We start from the raw sequence: 24,679 nt of genomic DNA, 5'->3' as shown, positions 1-24,679 counted from the left end.
GTCATTTAAATTACTATTAATAAGTATTTATACATAATGATGGCTAGAATACATACATTACATATGAAGAAAACCTCTCGAAATAGAAAACATTTGAACAGATAGCTTTAAAAAAGAAAACAAGTGTTTTCTTTTTTAACATGGAACAAAAAATATTAGTCGCAAAGAGAAATAAATATAAAAATAATTGACATAACGAATGGCGTACCATATGATATGTGGACATCTAACATTAGAGTACTAGTTTCAGAAAGCGTAAAAAGAAATAAAAATCTAAAAACGAATAAGGTGACCAAATCAATTTTGTACTTACTTATTATGTAAACATTCGAATATTCAAAATGTACTAACATATATATAGCTTTAACAACAGTACAAGTGAGTTGTACGTTTTATTTTGTTTGGCAACACCAATAGAATAAACTACATTCCTTACGATAAAAAAAGGGAAAAAACAGGAAACACGGGCATCAGTATCATGCCTTAACCAGATGACGTTATGATTATTAATGTATTACTTTTAAAATAATCCATACACTACATCGTATAAATTAATTAAGAATGTAGACGATGTAGTTCATCATAGAACACAAAAAAATAACCGAACGGTAGTAATATAATCACATGATATAGATGATTTCAGTTGAATTGAAGAAGAATTTAAAATTAAATGCTAAAATTTTACTAACATCTTACGAGTACTTAGCCATAAGAAATAGAATTAAAATTATACACCTAAACTCATTAGCAGGTTCTTTTCGATTAAAAATTAATTTCAAAATTGCACGAAGATTAAAAATTTGAAGAGATGCAATAATTTCACAGCTAAGTAACGATTCCCGCTCTTATTTTCTCACGGCTTGCGTAACAGTACAATTGAAAGATACTGGTTATCAAATAAATAAATCTTGGGCTAGTACAATTAGTTACTATCGGATTGTATAACAGCCGATATCCTACTGGTAGTGTTAAGTGTAAAATCAGGATCTACAGCAGTTGTAATTACTTGGACCGTAATTACTAGTTACAACAAAATAATTTAATACAAAAAAATATATATATATATATATATATATATATATATATATATATATATATAATACTCTAAAACACAGTGTTTTGCTTTTTAATTAAACACAGGTTTTTGGCTTTCTGATCCTTTGATCGATACGCTCAAGGAAAATGTAATCAAAGTTATCGATTGACACAGCAGTAGTTCATCGCTGAGTATGCATTTTAATAAGCGTTAAATGCGGTAACGAATTTACATTCAGAAACACTTTTATATTAGGTTTTCATGGATTATAAGCAAAAATATTACTATTTCTTTTTAACAAAAACCTCAAAAAAATCTGCAGAATCTCACAGATTCTTTCACTTAAGAAAATATTTTTATTAGATTTCTTTATATAATAATTATAGAATTGTAAAATACTAAATATTTTTCATGTTTTACACAATAAACCTTTTAAAACTATTTCTACATCAATTTATATTTATTAAAATGTTTGTCGGATATTTTACCGATTTTTCGTACACGAATTAACTGGATTCACACTATTTTCTTTTAAAGTATCTTAATTTTTGTAATGTCTTGCACATAAATTTGTTAATTATACTTTATAACATGGATGCGCAAAAACGAAAAGAAATTTGCATGTTTATAATTCCCCAACTACATAGGGATTGTTGCTAGTTATGATAATTATTGAAATTTACTTTCAAATGCAAGGAAAATACTGTCTCGATTTTACTACAATAAAATTATATAATTAATTAATAAATAATTCTTTTTTATCGCCTATAACAGGTCTGAACCTAATAGTTTATCGCTATCAGAAACAGCTGTATGAAATCGAAAAAATAATCAAATAGTGAGTTCAGATTTTTTCATTAATGAAATATACTAAAATAACAAAACCAATTTTTCCGAGAGAACCAATTAATAAAAAAAAGTTACTAAAAATAAAAATTAAAGAAACCAAATTAAAAAAAAAGATTAGCATAAAGATAAACTATCAAAAACGATAATCACTTTAAAAAAAACAGACACTAAAAATCAAATAAATAAAACAAATATACTGAAATAAAATAAATACTAATAAATATTCCAAAACCAAAAGACATGTAAAAAAAATTCTTACGAACAATAACAAGTAAATAATCAGACTATGAACAAAATAAATGAAATGCAAAATTAAGGGAACTCTACTTTTCAGCGATGACCATTTTCAGAGTTATATATTTGAAAACATTCAGCGTTAACGGCTGTTGAATACGACTGTAAATAATAATAATAACAATAAAATAAATACTTGTATTTTTATCCTAAATTTTTCAACTGAGTAAATGTAGCGGAATTATGTCCTAAATTAAAATTCATAAGGTTAATTATCCTCAACGACCATGCTTTACGGTAAATATTATGTACATGTTAAAACAAGAAAATAAAATAAAATTCGAGAAATCCTTCCTGGTAATTATATACACTGACCGCTGCCACAAAACCTGTAGTCTAGTATTATTAAAATTTACTATACATTAGCGTGATAGAAAAGAAGTAAACAAAACTGATCCATATTCATGGGTTTTGAAGAAAGAAGAATTTATATCCCCCATTATTAGGATGGCAGTAATTGGATATGATTATTACGTAAACGGAAATAACATTTTAAAACACTTGAATATTCCCTTATACCATCGAAGTTGTTACGTAGGATTCGCTTCGTCAAAGAATTGGGATTTACGAATAATTAGAATATAAGTGGAAACTCTATGAATAAATATAAGTTGGATCATTACTTCCACCTCCATTTTGTAAAAATTGCTTTTAGGAAAAAAACTTAAATTCTTTTTACATACATCCATCCATATCTTCAAAATTAACAAAAAAAATACCGCTTAAGAGAAAGGAACAAATAACAATCAATACTATAGATAAATAAAAAGGAAATTATTTGATTTTATTGAAAAAACGTTTTTCAATATGTAATCTAATATTCGTATATTACAGAGAAAAATGTTAATTTAAAGGAAAAAACAAGTTTTAGAACCGCTAGTTTCAGGCTTAAGAAAAATCAATTTTATTACTAAATAATCACTTTAAGTTTTTTTCGTCTAGCATAAAACAAAATAAGATTAAATTAAATAAAACTTGAAAATGTTTGAACATGGTATAAGGAGAATTACCCACAATACTATTATTTACCTATAATTCTTTCAAAAATTCTAGTGAATTTCCTCGAATATGGATCCTTACTTTTAGATTAATGAATAAATAAGAACGTATCTTAAATTTATTCTGGATAAGTAAGTTAACGTAGTTTTATTTCATTCTATAATTAAGAAATCTCCAATAAGAAATTCTAAGTTTTCCATTCAATCTGCAGTAATGTTTTAACCTAAACGTATATTCTGTATCTTACATTTCCGTACTCTAACCTTTTTTACACTACAATCTTTACCTTCTACACTTCCTTCAATTAGTAAATTAACTAAACTCGGGTGCCTACATATGCAACCCACAAACCTAATTCTTCTTGTAGAGAAAATCTATCGGATGCTTCTTTTACCTGTAATTCGTTTTCGAATCTTCATTTCAATCTTTATCAAACCACGAAACTTTCAATATTCTTATACAACATTTCAGAGGTCTGTATATTTAAAAAATTGTTTCCTATATCTTAAATCTAGCTTCGATACCAATAATTTTTTTTTTTGGAATGAATTTCTCTTTAAATATGATAACCTACATTTGAAGTCTGCCTCATATCATATATTCTTTGTTGTTTTTACAGCGTACATAAAAGTCTTCAACTTCTAGTATCATTAATATATATTCCTAACTTATGAATTCTAATGTAGAATAAATTTTTTTTTAACCAACACAAAAAAATAGACATTTAATAACAACAGTAATTTCCAGTTAAATTACAAACAACTGTAAAACATTTTGCCACTTTCTAAATAACTTTCTAAATATTGCATTACATTTTTATGTAATGCAATATATATGTAACATTACATAAAAAAAGTAGCATTATAAGTTACACAGTGTTCAAAAAGTGATGCAACCTTATGAAAAAAAGTTTCCTTCTTTTGTTGCTGATTTGAAGAAAAATGGGTTACACAATGCAGCAGACAATATTCATTGTCTCTCAGTACATTAGATGTGCCAGTTATGCCCAGCCTTTACAGAAATGCCTTTACAGAAAGGTATGGTGTGGATGCATCAAACAAACCTTCCATCAAGCAGCTATACGATGGTATAGCCGCAGTTCTAAGAGGCAGGGAATGTGGCATCCGCGGCCAAAAGTGGTCGACCGAAAGTACTAATACCATAAAAGTTGATCGACATGCAAGCTGCATATTCTGTTAGTCTCAAGAAGTCTGTGCGACGCCTATCTAGTCGGTCTGGTCTTTCCGTTGTTAGTGCCCACACAGCATCGCGCAAGTGTTTACAGATGCATTCGTACAAAATTCATGAGTTGTTATCTGCAGACGCTGGGAAACGTATATCTTTCAGTCAGCAGTTCATGTCATCTGTACTGCCAGATGGGGAAGAACTCAATGATTGATTTCGGTCTGACGAGGCGTGGTTCCATCTTGATTGATAAGTGAGTGCACAAAAATCACGCATTTGGTGTACGGGAAATACACATCTACTGCACCAGCCTCCTCTACGCGCACAAAAAGTGGGTGTTTGATGTGCAATTTCACGTAAGTAAATCTTCATGACATTCTTTCACGACACAGTGAACAATGACCAATACATACGACAGATGGTGCAACAATTTGTAAACACTATACATGCAGACTGGCTAGAATACACGTGGTTTCAACAGGGAAATGCTACGGCTCATACAACCAATAACACTATGACTTTCTTGGATCACTGTTTTCATGGACAAGTGATTCAAAGGGTTTTTGATCCCTTCGGTCTCCTGATTTATCCCCTGTTGAGTTTTTTGTGGAAATACCTTAAGGATACTACTTACAAAACTCATCCTCACACCATACCCGAACTGCATAGCGAAATTGAACAATGTTTCGCTGTAATTCCAAAACAAACGTTAACACAAGTGTTTAAGAGCATGCAACGTCGTATTCAGTAACGTGAATCGCATAATGGAGGCCAGTTTCAACTATTGTAACTTATTCATTTTCCCATAAGGTTGCGTCACTTTTGGAACACTCTTACTTTTATAAATACTCTGGTTCAAATTCAATCGTTCATAAAGATATTTTAATTAATTAAAGTCAGTAAAAGTAATTAAGAATGAATGCAATACATACATAAAAAATCTAGAAACGTAAATTTTAAAATAAGACAGGACATCTTTGACCCTAAAATAATTAAGTAAGTAAGGTTTAATTTATAAAAAGTTTTATAAGAGTAACTTACGTCGATTTTTGCAAACAATAATCATATCATGAAATCAAATTTATTTTATTGCTTCTCAGAAACAATCGATAGGGAGACCATGAAAGAAGGGAGACTAAAAAACAAAAATCTGTATTAGATAGATTTCTTAAATTGCTAACAAATAAACTTTTATTCTTAAATAAATATAAAAATAATAATAAAATAAAATTGGAAGTAAAATAATCCAACGGTGTTTAAAAATAGAAAAGTTGAACATCTTCAATGATTTTTATTAACAATTCTTTTATTGCACGTTGTAGATAATTTTGTTAAGTAAACTAAAATTATCGTTAAATACCTTTGGATTTAAATAATATTAATAATAATAATAATAATAATAATTTCGTAACAGAATTTAATAATCTATTCGACATGTAATATATTTCAAATGAATTAAAAGTTAACATCAGTGATTAAGAATTACAACTGCGTTTTTTATTTCTCCGATTATGTGACCGCAGCACACATGCTAGAAATGTTTAATGTAACAGAACGAATTTCCTCATCAAATTTTATAGTAAATATAAAATTAATTAATTTTACTTTTAAGGAAATCTTAATTGTATTCCATAAAACTGATCAACTCTGCGTACTTCACGCTCGGTAACATCGGACCTCCCAGAATTTTCTTATTAAAATATTAAATGAAATCTAGTTTTCCAGTAAGGCTAAAAACATAGGAGTCTTAAAACGTATTTTTAAAATTAAATTTATTCATTAATCTAAATAAAACTAAGTTATTCAAAACAATTTCCAAATAAATCAAATATTTAAAAAAAAATATTTACTTCAAATATTGCTCGATACATTTACAGACCAAAGTCCGAGTAATGAAAGTACATTGAAGGACCTGAAACATAAGGAGGGGGGATTAAACTAATTCTTTAGTTTACTAATGATATACAGTGTTCTTATTTAGCAAAATAAAGTAAACATTTCTCACTGGTTATGGAGCTATAAAAAAATAATTATCTATTTAATGGCAACAATAATCGTTTTAATGTATAACAGTACATTTTTGGATGTAAATTATCCCATGCCTGACCGGAACTCGAACCTGTACCTCAGGGTAGACGACAGAAACGTTTTATTTCTCCACGGAAATCGACGGATGTGAAAAATTACAAAACATTTATCAGCATAGTTTTTCTTGCAACCAAATTTCCTTCTACAATTTGACAATAATAATCTGTATTTTTTCTAAAATATCGACTAGATTTTGCTACTGCTTTATAATCCCATTTATGTACTTAAATTCTAACTGTATTTTTGTTAACTTATCAATTATATCAGAAATTTTTCATGAGGTAAAAACTCATAAAAAAAAAAAATTATATATATCTTAATATAAATCTTTTTAAAATTTTTATTTATCACAACCTTATAAACAGGGTTTTCCATTCTAGTACGTTAGCTAGGGAAATGTACAAATTTTTAGAAAAAATATTTTGGGTGGACAACGTTTATGAAAGTTTTAAGGAAATAGCCTAATTGGGCATTTACCCTGCCAAAAGTTCCGAGTTTTTAGTAGTAAGAAAACAACAATTCACTCTACAATGACCGTAGCATGAAGTTTAGATAACAACGTACCGAAGTTTGTTTAATTTTCATGCTAATAACGTTATCAAGTCATTGTTAATAACATGAAAATCAGAGCTAAGAAAAAAGAACTAATATTATACTGAATATAAAGTACTTCCAACTCCCTTCATTCAGTCAGGTAAAGCATCCAAATCTAATTTAATAATTACCATAAAATTTCCAAAAACAAGGGGAATTACAAGTTTTCTAATGAAACTATTATTAAAAAAGTTATAAGTAAAAAATTATACATTTTTAAGAAAATTAATTTCTTTTAAAGTTAATTATAAACAGAAATTAAGTAAAAGCTTCAGCATAGGAAGGAGAACCAGTTATTAAAAGTAAAAAAATTAATTTAAGCCGATTTTACGTAACTTTAAAAGGTAACATTTGTCAGCTGATGTTAATTTTTCTCGCCATAAAAATCTTCTTTTTTTATTATAATTTTTTAAATCGAGTTTTATCGATTAAAATTCGACACAAACACACAGGGTGATAGCAAAATGTAATTTATCAAATGTATTATTTTGAATGTAACTTAATAGTATTACGTAATACGTACTGTCCCAATACGTATAATTTAATACGAAGTACCGCAATATAAGTTATAACAAAAAGCACGAAAACAGTAAACACAACTAAAAAATTCATTATTGGAGAACAGTAATATCCTTCCGGTTTCAAGCCTGTTACATCAATCTAATTACGGAAAATAAATTTCAATAAGCTGCTACAAACCGCTATTACATACATACATGAATGCACACGCGCGCGCATACACGTACACTTACACAGAGGAAAAATCTAACAGTTAATTAATCCTAGTCAGAACGAAATGAATCAATAGATTTCTTTAACATTAAACTGTTAATAGTTAGTAGTCAAGTTATATGTATATAATAAACAGATTCGATAAAAAATTAAAAAAAATAAATAGAAAGTGAGTGTGTATCAACATATGGTATAGAGTTCCCATTTCCGAAATGCGATAGGTGCGTCTTCATTCGTTAAGTTATCTTCATTTTATAAGTCTTGTTAAAATATAAAAAGTTAATTAAAAATAATTGCCTGTAAAGCAAGAGCAGTATAATGTTCTGGTTGTACATTAGCTGTTTCCTGGTGGGAATTTCGTGTTGGAAGTGAAGAATTTATAAATTATTCATTCATTTAATGTTTTCCTTCTTGTATTATTATTTTTCTATCGTTTTATATTTTGTCTATTCTATATATTGCTGTATGAGGTTGTAGTTTAGAACGTTTAATTGTACATCTGACCGGCTTTAAGATGGTAGGTTTATATTTATTTATATCGTGTCATCTTTTACAGCCGAAACCGAGGTCATCTTCTAAGAGAAAAACAAACCAACACGTGCGCATCTGCGATAAGGTACTTCTTCTCGTTATTTACTGTTTATTTAAATTCTGTTCTAAGATAGTAACAAGAAAACATTTTTTAATTAAAATAACAAAATCTAGTCTCAATTAAGGAGTACTTGTGGAAAAGAAAAGATTAAAAACGAAATAAATCAAAATGTCACAAAACATATTCCTTATCCGAATAATTCTTATAACCCAGACCTAAATTAATATATATGATCCGTAGAGTAACAAACTGACGGCAAGTAACGGTAAATCCCTACATACATTTGGAATACAATTTTTGAAAGGTATTTTAGAGAAATGAGGAAAACGTCCTTCGTATGAGATGTATAGAAATTATTGCGAAGAATAAATATAATTATCATTTACTTCGGGGTTACGGCAGCGGCAGAAGCGGCAAGATAAAATCATTATTACTAGGTGCCAAAACCAACCGACAAACCGGCTGTTTAGTGAAATAAACATGTTTATATGTATTTGTCGGCAATATTATATCTTCTAATGATAAATACAGTGCTTCGGAATTTTTTATGCTTGTCTTTCAACACTAATCTGTTATTTCTAATTTAATTATTTACTATAATTAATTAAATGCATACAATTTGATATTTTTTTTTTAATGTAGACACTTTATTATGTTACTTATTTTAAAATTCATATATCAGTTGCAAATTGTACTGTTATTATTATAAAATAGTAGGACTTACAATATGTCAATAATCAATTAAATTGATTGCAAATAATAGAAGTACTGCCAATAAAGTGATTTTATTGGAAAATCGTGAACATTTTTTACGTGAAAAATGCAGATTTTATTTGTAATAGTTAGGTATAAAAACGACGAATCATCATTTAGCAAACGTATACTAAAACCGATAGGATCCCGTCACAAGATTATATCTCTAATAAAACATAAACAGAACCAGGATGCTTCTTCCTTACCTGAGTCGACGATAATATCATACGTCGCATCATATTAACATACATTCCTGGAAATTACACACCCGTCGAGTCCAGTTTTTTAAACAATAGTTGCGCGATTAAATTAGATTTTTATTCATTCTTTTAATATGATATCTTGGTTTACTTTTGTGCATCTAATATTTTTAATGATCAGTGTGGTAAAAGGTATGATATATACCTTATACATACAACCTACATATACTGAGTGTGTCACGAAGGAACTACTGAGAAACTTTCAGGATATGTTCTACTGGTGAAAATAACGAAAAAAGTTCATATAAACATAAGTCTGGAAAGGATTTGTTTTCGAGTTATAGATAAAGAAACTCTTCATCCTTTCCGCCAGCAGAAGGTTAAAAATTTGCAGGCAACAGATTACTGCAAGCGGTTAGACTTCGGTCGTCGGCTTCTAGAAAACGCTGGAAAAGTAAATTCAATTTTATTTACCGATGAAGCCATTTTTACGAGAAATGAAGTCTTCAATTCTTAAAATAGTCATTTATGAAGCGAATAAAATGCACACGGTATTGTGGAAACTAGTTTCCAACATAGATTTCACATTAATGTTTGGTGTGGCATTATTTATGACGAAATTCTGGGACCACTTGATTCAAATGAAAACTTTACGGGAAATGCATACGTTCTTTTCTTTAAAAAAAATGTTCCAGCTCTTTTGGAGGATATACCTCTACAAACTAGATTACAAATGATTTTTCAGCGCGATAGTGCAACGCCACATCAGAATGTGGGTCGGGTAGAATGCTGTGTACATTATGAAGGAGGTAACTTCAAACAGTTACTGTAACTGGGGTTTGTTATTCTGTTACCATTTATCATTTTATTATTTTGTTTTGCTACATTAAGTAAGAATAATGTTTAGTTACAAGAATACGATTTGCTGTCTATTTTTTTGTCTATTTGCTTTAACAAAAACCTGATTTTTAAAAGTTTTTTATTTCCTTTTTATCGGTTGTATTTACATTAATTTTCTCAGAATTATATTTACAAGTTTTGTTACTAAATCTTCCGCATTTATTAGTCATTTAGCAAAGTTATTTTTACTACAAACCTAAAAAAAACTTGTTTTTCATAGAATTTTGTGTTTTATGTCGCTTATCTTAAAAACTAATAAAGTTACAGTTTTGGGACCTGTTTTATCAAATTACATAAGAAACAACATAACATAAGAAACTTTACTCCTTAATTTGGGTCTCAAAAATTACGGTAGGGCTTCTTCTTATCAGAAAAGCTGAAATCTGGGCCAAATATTTCGCTAGCCGTAACTCAAAAACAAAGCGTTTCCAGACCTATGTTTATATTAACCTTTTTCATTATTTTCACCAGTAAAACGTTTCTTCGTTATTTTTAGAAAGTTTCTCCGTTTCTTCATGGGGCATCTGCACATAGGCATTTTGAAGAAATAAACCACCAAAGCGGAATAATTCGATTAAAAATGAAATGAAATTTAAAAAACAATATTCTAACAAAAAAAAAATAATTTTTTATACTTTACAAATTTTAAGAAAACGTACTAACTGATCAGTAAGATACGTTGTGTAACATAACTAAAGCCCGATTTGTAGCTACAAGTGTAATTACTAATTAATCATTAACCTGTGACATAACACTTAAATTCCTTATAGAATTATGGTCTGGATTAATTCTGTTAAGTAAGAAATTTAAAATGGAATCAACGACCGACCTTTATCTTAAAAAGCGTGAGCATCCTCTATGGATCAACACATGGTATAATTTTTTTTCACAACAATCCGCTGTGTTTGAAAAACATTAATAATTAATGCGTTTCTGATTATAAACATATAGCACAAACCGCTTTCATATTTAAGTTTTCTGGCTGATATGAGAATTGATATATTTCTCGGATACGACTCCCGACAATTTTTCATATTTTTTTCTTTTATCATTACGTTCACGTCATCTTCCTCATTACGATATGCAAATGAGAAGATGAGAATGTTCGAGGTAGTAAATAAAAAGGAAAACCGTAATACGTTATATGCGACAAGTCGGACACAATAAATCGCTATTACTATTATATTTCATGCTAATAATTTATAACAAGAAGGATCTTTAAACATCTCGGATTTAAGTACATGTTAAGTATAACATTAAATTCAAAGGTAAACGACAGAACCTAAGGTAATAATGTAAAATAAAATGAGTTTCAAAAAAATTTCAAATGTATATGAGTTGTAAACTGCTAAAGAGTTCAAATTAAATTTAATAAGAAATTAAAATGTAACAAGAAACTGAAAAAATCAAACTGAGATCGGTAACACGTGTAATTCGTAATATTAATAATTCAGAAAAATGTTTAACGTTTAAGAAACACAGTTGTTGATTACACCCGTTAAGATTCAACCTACAATTAAAATGGAACTTGCAATCTGACACTACGCCACCGCATACAGATTCTGTTTTTGTTATCGACAAAGTTCTTCCGTGGAATTGCGCATGTTCAACCGGCTTTTGAAATAAAATAAAAAGAAATAGAGCAAAACAAACACTGACATAGGTGTTTGAAAAGAGAAAAATAGAATAGGAGAATAAGAAAGACAGATGGTAAAGGGAATGCGAAGATAAGTTAAAAAGTTTAAAACAAGCGTAAAACTGAACTTCGTCTACAACACTTGCATTCGAACAGATATAAACTATCTCGATGCAAGTCAAGCGATGTACAGTACAGCAGAATTTACAATTTATAACCTTCCTCTATTAGACAGTGGCCAGTGGCTTGTGCATGCTCGCACACTAACAGACACCGCTGCACTTTTGCCAGCGGGGGTTGTAATTCCTCTTAACGTCCGTTCTGTCTGTCCGTCCGTTGGTTTAAACCATTCATTACATCTATATAACTCATCTCTTTATGCAAATAAAAAAACATGTGTACTTAACGTGAAATTCTTCTTTTTGTAGCGGTATCACGTGAATAACTTTTCAACAAGTGAAGTAAAATAAGCGGAATAAAATTAATAAGATGTAATAAAACGATAAAGAAAATTGAAGTTTTCGTACAAAAGTTAATAGTAAAGAATACACAGTTTCTATATGATAACAAATTAAAAAATTAAGATGCCCATCCAATAAAAATTTTGGAGAAATTTATTAATAATCTCGCAATTTTGATTCTTCAAATAATGGTAATTGAAAAAAAATTTTCATTCAATGGCATTATTCTCGATAATACACGAAATTATCATAATCTGTCAACCGGCAACAAACTAATATTAAAACTGTAAATAATTAATTTATATTACTAATTAATACAATCAAAACACTTCTGACCCATAGAAAAAAAAAATTATTAAAACTAATCTCTATTTGATGCAAATATTAGAATGTACGCAAGATTTAAATTATACTTTGTTTAAAAACTCAACAAGTGGCGCAAACTACAATTACAGAACGGAATATTCTTAGATATCATATAACACCTTTTTAAGTACATACTTGATTAAAATTTTTCAGTTTATTAAATTAATTCTGACATTAAATTTAGAAAATATAATATATGTATGGGTTTTCAACGTTGCTAAAAGAATTTAATTAATCATAATTTAATAATTTCATTTCTAAAATAAATGGAACTATGAATAAAATTAGGAAAAAAACGCATTACCTTGTTCTGCCGATGCTGGAGCAGGTATCACCCACAGAACCAGGGCGAACTTTAGCAACAGCAGTAGCAGCAACCGCCTACCCATGGTCCGGCCACCCCCAGCTCTACCTCTTACACATCCCCCTGTTCTGAAACAAAAAAAAGAAAAACAAAATTTAACTATTTATTAGAGTAACATTAAATGATATATTTTTTAAAATACAGAACTTATGGCTAAAGTTAAATTGTTCGTAGTAGGCATGAACGACAAGTTCATTAAAAGTTTTTGCCGAATGGTTTATATGATCTGTAAAGAGTGCGATCAATCGATACTGTTCATTTACACACTAACACACATTTCTTTTCCTAAATACATTCACTAAAATTAGCCACTTTTAACACAAGAATATAAACTGAAATTCATATGCCTACCCCAAACAATATTTTAATAAAAGCTGCTTAAAAAAGAGAAAAGAAAAGTGAAGAACTCCCTTTACAAATCTAAAATTAAATTTGTAAATAATAATTCATAAATCGAACACGAAAAGAAGACGGTATTGTGAAATACAAAAAAAAGTATCATCACAACTAACACGGATCTTACTCCTATAGTTATTGTTAAAATCACACAAGATATTAAATGCATTAATTTAACTGTACGTATCACTCTTTAGCACAAAGCTCAGAACGCTGAAGAAGGGTGAACACAAATATGAAGTGCCATTCTGAACGTAAATATCCTTAAAATGGTAACGGTAAACAATTTATGCACAAAAACAGTAACATAAAATTAATATACTTTTTTGGGCAAACGAAAATCCGGGGAAAAATTACAAGATCTTACGAATAAGCCTTGTTAAAATTTTAAAACGTTATTTAAACACCACAGACGTCAATAATTTTAATCGTTTTAGAATAAACGTATAAATTAAAATCACAAAAACTCAACAAGAAGGAATCTTTCATAAATCTACATGTTAGATCTTAAATTTGAAATTAAAAATAGAAATAATTAATCCGTGGCGAGCTCTTGTTCGCCAAACTGAAACGGGGCGACTGACCGGATCAATTTATATTTTTTTACATTTCAGTAGCTCATGCATGCTACCTAAATTACATTTTATTGGCTACAGTAATATTTATATTACTATTTTATTAACTGTATTCATTTGACAATATTTTAAAATTCAAATTAAATAAAGTTGTAATAATTTCCTAGGATTGGTTATTTATTCACATATACTGAAAAAATAATTATATATCAAAAAATTATGTATATTATTATGATGATGATGTAGAGGGTATACTGAAATGAAACGACTAGCACTAGATAGGGAATCTTGGAGAGCTGCATCAAACCAGTCAAATGACTGAAGACAAAAAAAAAATGAAAAAATTTACCTAAGATTTCTATTTTTTTGAGCCTGGGAGTAATTTATAAACTTTTATTTCAAATTACTATTGTATTTTTAAATAAACCAAAATTTTTTATAATTAAAAATATCTAATGTGGACACTACATGACTTTCTTGTACGCCTATTAAATTACATAAACACATTTTTAAAAGTACGTAAACTTTTATTTCACTAGTAGCTTCTTATTTTTTTTTTCATAATTTTTTTTTTATTGTTATTATTGAATTATTATTTATTGTAATTTTTTTATAATCACAAGTTAATAATTATTAATAAATCAACATATTAAAATTTAAAAAAAGAGTTAAAAATAAAAGGAAACGAACTCGAATTCGAACCGATGCCTTCCCCTTGTAAGAACAAAATATTTCATTAAAGTTTTATTTGGCTAAACGTCTGGAACCAATGAAAATAAGTACAACTTATGATACATCGTTGAAAATCTCTCAATAAAGGCTGATAACAGCAGTTAAGAAAAAGCCCAAATTCCGAATGTTTTTGATTTTGGGCTTTTTTGGACATTTTTGGTCAAGTCAATTGCAATCTAAAGGGGAGGTGTACAACTAGATGTTTCAACAGTCCTCTATCCAAAGTTTCAATAACCTACGGCTTATAGTTTTTGAGTTATGCGAGATACACAAAACGTACGTGCAGACGTCACGGCGAAACTAGTCAAAATGGATATTTCGGTTGAAATCTGAAAAGCGAAATTTTTCGCGATCACAATACTTCCTTTAGTTCGAACTAGGAAGTAAAAACGGTATTCTTTTATTTTTTCCACACAAATCAATTTCAATTTCCAATTGCAAATCACCTACAAAATCACAAAGTGGCTTTGAAGGTGGAGGAAATTGAATTTATTTTTTTATTTTTCTATTTATAAAATAAGATTTCTTTTTTAGGCCTGGGGATGAATTATAATGAAATTTTATTGTAATAGCATTACTAAAAGTTTATTATTTAAACGGAAAAACATGTTGAAAAAAAATTATATTTTTAAACTCTGATCGGCTTCCCACCACCAAAATTGCTCCAAAGTACTTTTGTGAAGTCGCTTGCATTACTACTAAACCTGGGAGGGCATTAAAAGAAAAGTTTTGCATGCATGAACGCATGTATTGAACTTGATATAAAGTGGGGTTATGTTTGCAATGTTTTGAGAAAATTGATCCCCAAAAATCCCCCCCCCCTCTGGGTATATTAATTCCAAAATTTTACCAACAAACTGCCCTATATACACGAGTCTCTGTACAAAATTTCATCAAAATCGGTTGATCCGGTAAAATTTATTACAGCTTCAAACAAGCCAATACACGTACCTAACTTTTTTTTTGTTTTTTGGGAGTCCTGGATCATGAAACGTCGAGAAATGAAAAAAAAAAAGAATTCAGATTCCACTTTTTTGGCTGATTATCATACTTCCTTCTTGCATCATAGCTAATGATGCGAGTAAAGTAAAAATTATTTCAGTATTTTAAAATAACTTAAGAATCTTGTACATCACATTACTTATATATTGCAGTTCTATACTCATACAACTAAAGTCATTGTTATAGCTGAATGTAATTTTCTCAAACTGGAAGTAAGTTGTATTCACGGCTATCACGGTAGAGTAGTTTCATTGTCACTATCACAGACATTTACTGCAACCTTACTCTTACTACTGGCCGACCGCCAACATCTAACAAAGTTAAAGATTTAAAAAAATATACTCTCGTGTTCAACTAAGAGAACATATTATTCAGTAGAGAGAAGATAAATTTCCGAAAACAAAAAGTATTTCTTTAAATTTATTATTTGTTTTTATTCCATACACATACTTATCCGTTATAACTATAGACCATAATTGTACATGAACCATCATATTATGATGGATTATTGTACTACAAATATAGTCTAAGGCTATAACTTTACACGAAAAAAAATTATAATATGTGAAATAATTTTTTATTTAGCATTTAGTGCAAAACATCGATTGCTCTTTCATTGAATAGAGGGGTAAAGTATTCTTAAAAATCAAATAAGCCGATTAATTTCAGAAAATAACTATAGAAATACAATTAATCCAGCATAATAATTTCAAATCAACCACAAATTTCAACCTCCTTAAATCAGATTCCGAAATAGAATCCGATAAATTGCTTCCACAGATTTTAATTTTTAATACTATTTCTCATATTCTATTTTATCATAAATATTTATGATAAAATATTTCATAAATATTTATGATAAAATATTTCATAAATATTTATGAAATATATTATATTTTATCAAAGAAAAGAGAACATCGTTCTCTTTTCTTTGCTTATGTGGCTGACAGGCTGAGTATTTGAAACGAGATCGTATGCTTCATTTACACAATACATTGTGTATCTGGATTGCTAAAGTAAACTTATTTAATTTGTATTTTTTGAGAACTTTTTATAAATAAATAATCACTGATCAAGAAATTTGAATGGAAGTTTTAGTTTAATTACATTTTTTGATATTTGTTTATAGTCGTACACGTGTACGACTAGTAAGTACCAATCTTGACCTAGGTCTTTCACAATAGCAGGATCACGGAACAAGTTGTGATATTCATTAGAAAAGAGAATTGTTTCCTTGTTTCTCATAATCTTTCAAATGCGCCCGAATAACTTATCTGGAGGCATAAGTCTATGACCTCGAATTGGGAAGACATGTTCTATTCTTTCAAAAAGATTGACCACAACAGTAAATCCAAAACAATAGAATTCTTGTTTCGGGAAGGACATGTAATCTGAAAACAGACGTGGAATTTTTGCCCTAGAATTTACGACATCGAATTTAAACGAGGTTCTAAATTTGTTTTTAAAAAATTTATTACAGTCGAACTTTTTCATTTTCTCCTCGACCGGTTTCATTTTTGGTCCATGTATAAATGAATGTGTTTTCCCTACTTCCATTTTCTTCATGAACCATAACTGTAAAATTGTTCAACCATATTTTTAGTGCATAAAAAACTTCACTGATGTTTAGTTTTGCAGCGGCTAATTCTGCTGTATATCAACATGTCTTTTATATAATAAAATGTTTTTGAGCATAATGTATATAATCTGCACTTTGTTATAAAAATTTGTTTTTTAGGTAGCAGCATCATTTTCTCAGACTTATTATTGGAAAACTTCTTGTTATTTAGAAATTCGTCGATTCTGTTAAATCAAATAAGTCAGTAAAATTAATAGTAAACGTGTATAAGAATATACAAATCTTTTTGCGGCTATTGCGCGGTGCATTGTGGTTGATATTGCAGCCTTTCAGACAGCTGATTTGATGACTTAGGCTCTTTTGGACAACACCAAGTGACTTAGGCCAGTTTGGAAAAAATGAAATATCTTATTGAAGCATTATACGAGAAACAGTGCCGTTTGAAACAAATAAAAGAGTGCAGTATATTCCCACATAATTTGACTGCAAGATAAACACTAACCAATTTTTGATAAAAAATGACTTACGACGGTTTGGAATGTAGCTCATCAATTACATTTCGTGTGGAAATTTCTAACATAACCATAAACCGTTCATCCTCCAAACCGAAGGAATAAAAATAATGAAACTGTACACTGTAATTATATGATGTCTAATTTCTTTCCCTTACAAAGCAAATAACCAATTCAAGAGTAGGTTATCTAGTAACTAAAGAAATGATAAACACAAAAATCAATTTCGAATAAACAATCATAAAAATGTTGTGACTAAAGTAATTCTTGATTAAACATAATGAGTCCAAACTTACTATAACCGAAAATATTTTTTTGTAACTAAATTTTTGTTTAAACAGTAATCAATCCACGGACATATATTAAAATTGTAACATTTCTTCCAGAAAAATGTTGTCTCAATAAACAGTAGTTATGCAGCAAATTATATTGTTCTACAATTTAAATTAGAATATTGTAGATTTGATTACGTTATGAACGCATGCAAAATCTCTTCTATGATTCTACGTCGATGTAAACTAGACCTTTATGGAATATAACTGAACTGCCACTCCCAACAAACATTATATATCTATTTTAATTACTTTTGAAGAATGATAGGAATGGGAAAATAAAAAAACATATTGAAAAAAAAGGTTCATTGAAGTGGAATATAATGAAACAGGTTCATTTACATTAAAATTTAAACTGTTTGTTTAAGTACCTGGTAGAGTACACACTTTTTAAGAGTAATTAAATTGTTTACACTGGATCTACAAACAAAGTAGATAAAACATTTGTTCGAGTCCAAGATGTATACAGTTCATTAACGGTTTAAATAATGAGCAAATTTATGTTAATTAATAATGAAACATTACCAGTAAACAATTTTAATTAAAAAGAAAATAAATTGTAATATAGGCGATAAATACATACTTTTCTAGAAAAATGATAAAATTACAAAGTTTGATCTGCAAAAATATTTGAATAATATAAGAATAGTAAATAAAAACTGAATTTCAAATCACTTTCTAAATAACAGTTTTTATAATATCGATGTTCAATCTTTGATAATTATATAAATACAATTTTATTTCACTTTCATTTAATTAAAAATTACCAAAAAAAAAAAAAAAACACAACAAAACTTTTAACAAATAGAGTAAATTTACAAATACGTACCCTACATACAAGAAAGTGAAGAATCCACTACCATTAATACTAGCTCAGAGCACATTTTGATTTCATCTATAACGAAACCGGTTTTATCAGAACAGGTACAGTACTCTGAGCAGTAGTACTTTACAGTTGCTAACAAACGCAAAACTTAAACTATATCGATATTATTAAAAGAAATAGAAAATGCCTTTTAAAACATTTTTACTTTTATAATAATTAATAAACCTTTTTTTTTAAATATACATATTTTCATGACCAACTAGAAAAATAAATTAAATAAAACCAAAGAGATAACAATTCAAATTTCGATGTATATATCGATGTAATGGAAATTTAAGTAACTGCATCCACTTTACAATATTTAAAGGTACAACTGGAAGCGTTGTTTACGAAAACTAGTATGTGCGTTATTAAAGAGAAGATATCTACAACACAAAGATACAAGACAATGGAAGAGGAGAAATTAATACGTGTATCCTAAATTTACCCCAAAAATAAAAATAAGTTACTAAAAATTCTTAAATTTTTATTTAATAAAACCAACTTTTGAATTTAATACAATAATTTTTCTTAATATTTTAATTAAAGTTCCGATGTAGATCTTAAATGTATGCCAAATATAAAGAAATAATTTAGGATTAACAGATTATTAGGGAGTGGATCGAACGCCTGAATATTCAAAATTCCTGAGCCGGTAGCAATAAAAATATGTTAAAAACTAATTCTGACTTCTTCCTCCCAAACACTACCAATTAACAATTCTCCCCTAAAGCGTCATCTCGTGACTGAAAAAATAAACACCAAAAACCACAACCTAGTCTAAACAAAGCTCACATCGGTTAGCCTTAAATAATAATCAGCGAGCGACTTCTGCCCAGTAATATTCCGGACTGGGTTCAACATCCGCTTTGACCCTTCAGATTCTCTTTTAAAATAATTGTATGTGATTGATTAAGTGTTTAGTTCTATACGAATGACATAATTTTAGCGATCGATAATATAAAAATATTTTAGTAACTTTGAATTAATCTTACAATTAACGCGAATAACTTAGTCGAAGAACCCAACTACTTCTTTTATTTATCATTAATAGATTAATCATTTTCCTTCGTCTGAATTATTGTTTCATCAAAAAATAAAATAATTTATAAGGCAAAATGTTTTTGCGATTTCAAAAGGTATTACCGGAATAAGGTAATATTTTTATAATTTAAAAAATGTATAAAAGTATAATACTTTTATTAATACTTCCATATTTTTTTATAATTTCTGAATAAGAAGTCGCTCGTTTTCCTCATTTGAGCAAGTAGGGCTAAAATAATTTTTTTACCTGATAATAAACTCGAAAGTAAAAAATGGGTGTAGGCATGCAATACAGAATTGTATTAAAAAAAAATACGGTCTACATAATACAGCATAAACATTTGTAATCTAACGGTTTAATATACATTCAAATTTTTATGCAACCAATAAAATACATAAAGTACTGTTGCAGTTTACAGTACTTAACTAAAATAAATTAAATAAACAAATCGTAAGTGCTATCACTGATCTATAAAGTAATTTATTGTAAATACTCGTATATCAACAAATCAACAATGTAGTCTGCAATTAATGAATCACTATTGTACGAAACAGGTAATTAGTAAGGGCTGTGGATTACATTTCTAACAGATATAATATTAACATTAACAACAAAATATAATTAATCATAAATCAGAGGATTATGCTGCACATAAAGAATGTTATATGTACTTAAGAAAGTGTACGTACGGGTTAGCACCGCGTTATCTAAATTAACAGAAAACATTTATCAGAGACTTCAGGAGATGTAATCTGAAAAAAAAAGTTGAATTAAAATTAAGCGAGAGTGAGTCGTATGGTAATCATAAGTGTAAGGAATACTCGATATAGATTTAGGGTCGAGACCCGGAGGTAATCTCCATCTTTATCCACAAATCGACAATACAGACTACATACATACATGTAGCGAAAAAATTCTACGGTCCCTCGGCCAGAATGTTTTACTAATTAGAGCTTAAAAACAAACGGTCGTAAAAACGAGGAACCGATAGCGCTAATATTTAACCGGGTATATTCATTTATATGAAAATTAAAATTAGAACTGTACAAAAAAAAGTTAAGTAAAACTGTATTGAAATCGGTATGTTTAATTGAAAATTGTTTATTAAAAGCGAAATGAAATATTATTTCTGAAAAGTAAAGAAATATTTTTAAAGAATAATAATTAACAAATAACCACGTAATGTTAGATCAAAACAGTATATATTTTTCAAGAATATAAGTATCAGAGTTTGTGTATGTTAATTATTTAAAATACACTAACACTTTCATTAAAAGCTAACACTATATTTTTAATTTAATGTAAAGTTGAACCATCTCAATAAGATAAAGAATTTTGAATGCTATTGTAAAAAGCTTGTTATTTAAATAAAAGATGCATTCAACTGTGCATTAGTAACCGATTAACACTCTATTTTGAATAATACCGGTATAATTTTACGACCACAATAACCGCTATGTACACATTAAGATCGTCATAACAATAAAAACAAAGTAAATTAAATAAGCTGAGGATAGAAACAGAAAAAGGATTCTCTGATTGACAGAACTAAGTTTCGGGAAACACGCAAAAGCCACACCCTTGTTGACTGTTAACATCCCTCTGCCCAAACAACAACTGCCAGACAATCAATTATAACAAGTTGAAGAGCTGAATTCTCTGACAAGCGGATTACGGTCAAAGTTGTTTTAAGTAAATAAAATGTGAGTGGCGTTGCTACATTACAACCGTTAAATGATATCATAAAGGATGTCGTGAAATACGGTATCTGTAATTAATATTACATTCAACCTACACCGGTCATAAATTAAGGTATCACTGTAATAACGTAACGTAATTGTCATAACACAAACCGAATAAATCGCATATAAAATAAATTTCTTCGACGACAAAATAAACATAACGGAACACAAATCACTCTCACATTTTTTTAAGGTTCAGGTTTTATAAAATTACTTTTAACGCTAGTAAATAAAAAAAAATTATTTTAAAATTTACTAATAAATATTTATAACATGTTTACAAAGGACGTGCTTATAATAATTTAAAATTATTTTCCATTAGTGAAATGTAAGCAAACCGAATACTTGACTCTCCTTTTGGAAGTAATTTCAAAATCTGAGGAAATTCAGAAATTAACCAGAATCGCCGAATAAACCCCGCAGTTAACTGGAGTCATTGTATTTATAAATAAATTATTCCTTAGCCACCAAATTTACTAAAAGTTTTCACATAAAATTGCAGTTCATGGTGAAACTCGGCCGACCACGTAACCCACCATCACGCACCACTATTTGAAAAACTCCTCTCCATTCTTGGTGAATATTCTTTTAGTATCCATCACCGATCTAGGCCGCTATCATTCTTCTACTGAATTCCATCGATAATATGTTCGTTCTCATTCACCACTTTTATCACTAAATCTAACTACATAATCCTTCAAAACGTTTAAAAATCTAAGAATATCTTTTCCGATTACTAACACCTTGAATACCCTGTTATAACATATTCTTCCCAATATTTTATCAAGAATAAGTCCACATTTCCTTAAGGTCCATTCTTCAGAACGTGTTTTCATCTATGATGTCTTCATTCTGGTCTCTTAGGTACCTACCCATCTTTTATATCATTCATTATATCTTAAGATCCGTACATCTTATAATTATCCTGATTTTATAAAGCTAAAATAAAAGAAGATTATCAGAGTTATGTTATTTTTTATAATTACTAGTACCGCCTTTCTGCTTCGCAGCGTTATTATTACAAAATAATGTTATATATTTAAAAATATCGGCCAAAACCTATTCCATTTACAAGTCTCACCCCTAAAACCTTTTTTTTTCTTTTTTTCTTTCCTACAAGATAAAATGCGTACTCCAAATCTATATCCAGTCCATCCAGACTTTCTATTGGAGGGATAATGCTGATTTTTCTTTTTATTCTACTCGAAATGCATCTAGGCCGCAGATCTCCCGTGAGATTTTCCGAGTTTATCTTGCGAGTATTAACCACAGAATGTTCCTCAATTAAGTAATAAATGAGGATATTTTAAAAATAATTCTCAGAAGAGACTAAGTTTGGGGGTCTGATGACCCTTGATAACATATCTGCAGGACATTCCCGTAGAAGAAAACTAATCAGCCCGATCCGTCCAGACGAACTGGAAATAGGATTTCAGCCCAATTTTTTTTAACGTATAAAATTATTTTTCATTTTTATTTTACGATATATAACAATCATTATATATGAAACGCTGCATAATGTGCATTATAAAACTACATTTTACTTAATTGTTTTTAATTATATGCCGATGATGTAATCTAAAGTATTGAAAAATCATGTAAACATCTTGTTAAAAAAATTACCGTAAAATACTTAATTATTAAAAAAAAAAAAAAAAGTTATTTTTCTAAATAATAATATTCGACAATCTTTTTCTAAAAAAGGAAACTTTTAAATCAGAATTATAATAAAATATAAAAAAAAATTAGCTTATATAAAAAGTGTTTGTAGATTAAGAAAATTTCATTATATTGCCTTTATAGTAAATATTTGCTGTAAAGTTCTGAGTTCGAACTACGATCAGGCTTGTAATTTTTAATAAACTAAAATTATTGCCTACTGTGTTACTACGCACAATGGGAGGCTATAGGGTCAATAATTCATCTAATGGAAAATTAATTTTACTCTACTAATATGGAAAATTTTATTATGATGTTAGTACAGATTTTTTTTTTTTTTAATTTACTTCTATTATCTCAAAAAGAGAAAAGAATATTATTAATCACGATCTTCGTCCGTTCATCAGTGAGACCTACTAAATATCTAATGAAGTCATAATATTAAACGAGTTCAATATTGCCAAACAAGCTATCTGCAGAATTCATCAAATAATTTTTTATCATAGGAACACAGATACTCTACAAATTAATATGAATAATAAAAATAAATTTAAAAAAAATAATGCTCGTATTTACACAAAATAAAAAAATAAATTTAGACAACTTTTAAACAAGATCAACAATGAAATAAAGATTTAAAAAGATCAGACTAACAACTTTCATTGAATGTAAAATGATTTTCCAAATAATTTCTGCACAAAAAACCATTTATTGTTAGTTGGCATTGTTTGTAACTGTGAAGAGAAGAGCCGAAGCAACACAACAGCTTGATTAATTGACCGCGTTCATTAGAGGCGGACTGAGAACCGCGATACCAGTCGATGGAGAGGGAAGCGCGTGGCTAAAGGCTATAAGAACAACCAAACAATAATAAATAATAATACATAGATACTATCAGCCCACTGGTACAGTGATTAACTGAAAGAATGTACAACTCAATACAAAGACCGACTGCCTGTTTTATAGGTAGTATTTTTCCCTACTATTCGACTCGTCCAAAAACCAAACATGCATAAGAATGTGTTACCGCATACAGCTCTTCTCATGCGTGTACGTAGTCATCACACCTTATAACGGAATGATCAAGTACTTCTAGAAGAATTATTAAAAATTTTAATAAGTCAGTGACTATGAAGAAATAAAATTATTTAATATTTTTAAATATATATAGAAATATTATTTATTATAATT

At 28.8% G+C, this 24,679-nt stretch overlaps 1 protein-coding gene across 1 annotated transcript in view; it reads right to left on the bottom strand.

The window, feature by feature from the left end:
- The window catches only part of Eph (Eph receptor tyrosine kinase), an 807,314-nt gene that overhangs the window by 400,637 nt on the left and 381,998 nt on the right, over positions 1-24,679 (bottom strand). Inside the window, exon 2 of the mRNA XM_075367017.1 lies at positions 12,990-13,117. Coding sequence (XP_075223132.1) covers positions 12,990-13,074 — 85 coding nt within the window. The 5' untranslated portion in view covers positions 13,075-13,117. The remainder of the gene's footprint in view (positions 1-12,989; positions 13,118-24,679) is intronic.

The sequence above is a fragment of the Lycorma delicatula genome, chromosome 1 (genome assembly GCF_047948215.1).
Source record: "Lycorma delicatula isolate Av1 chromosome 1, ASM4794821v1, whole genome shotgun sequence".
NCBI lineage: Eukaryota > Metazoa > Arthropoda > Insecta > Hemiptera > Fulgoridae > Lycorma > Lycorma delicatula.
Note: the sequence above shows the minus strand (reverse complement) of the source record. Positions and strands in the feature narration are given on the sequence as shown.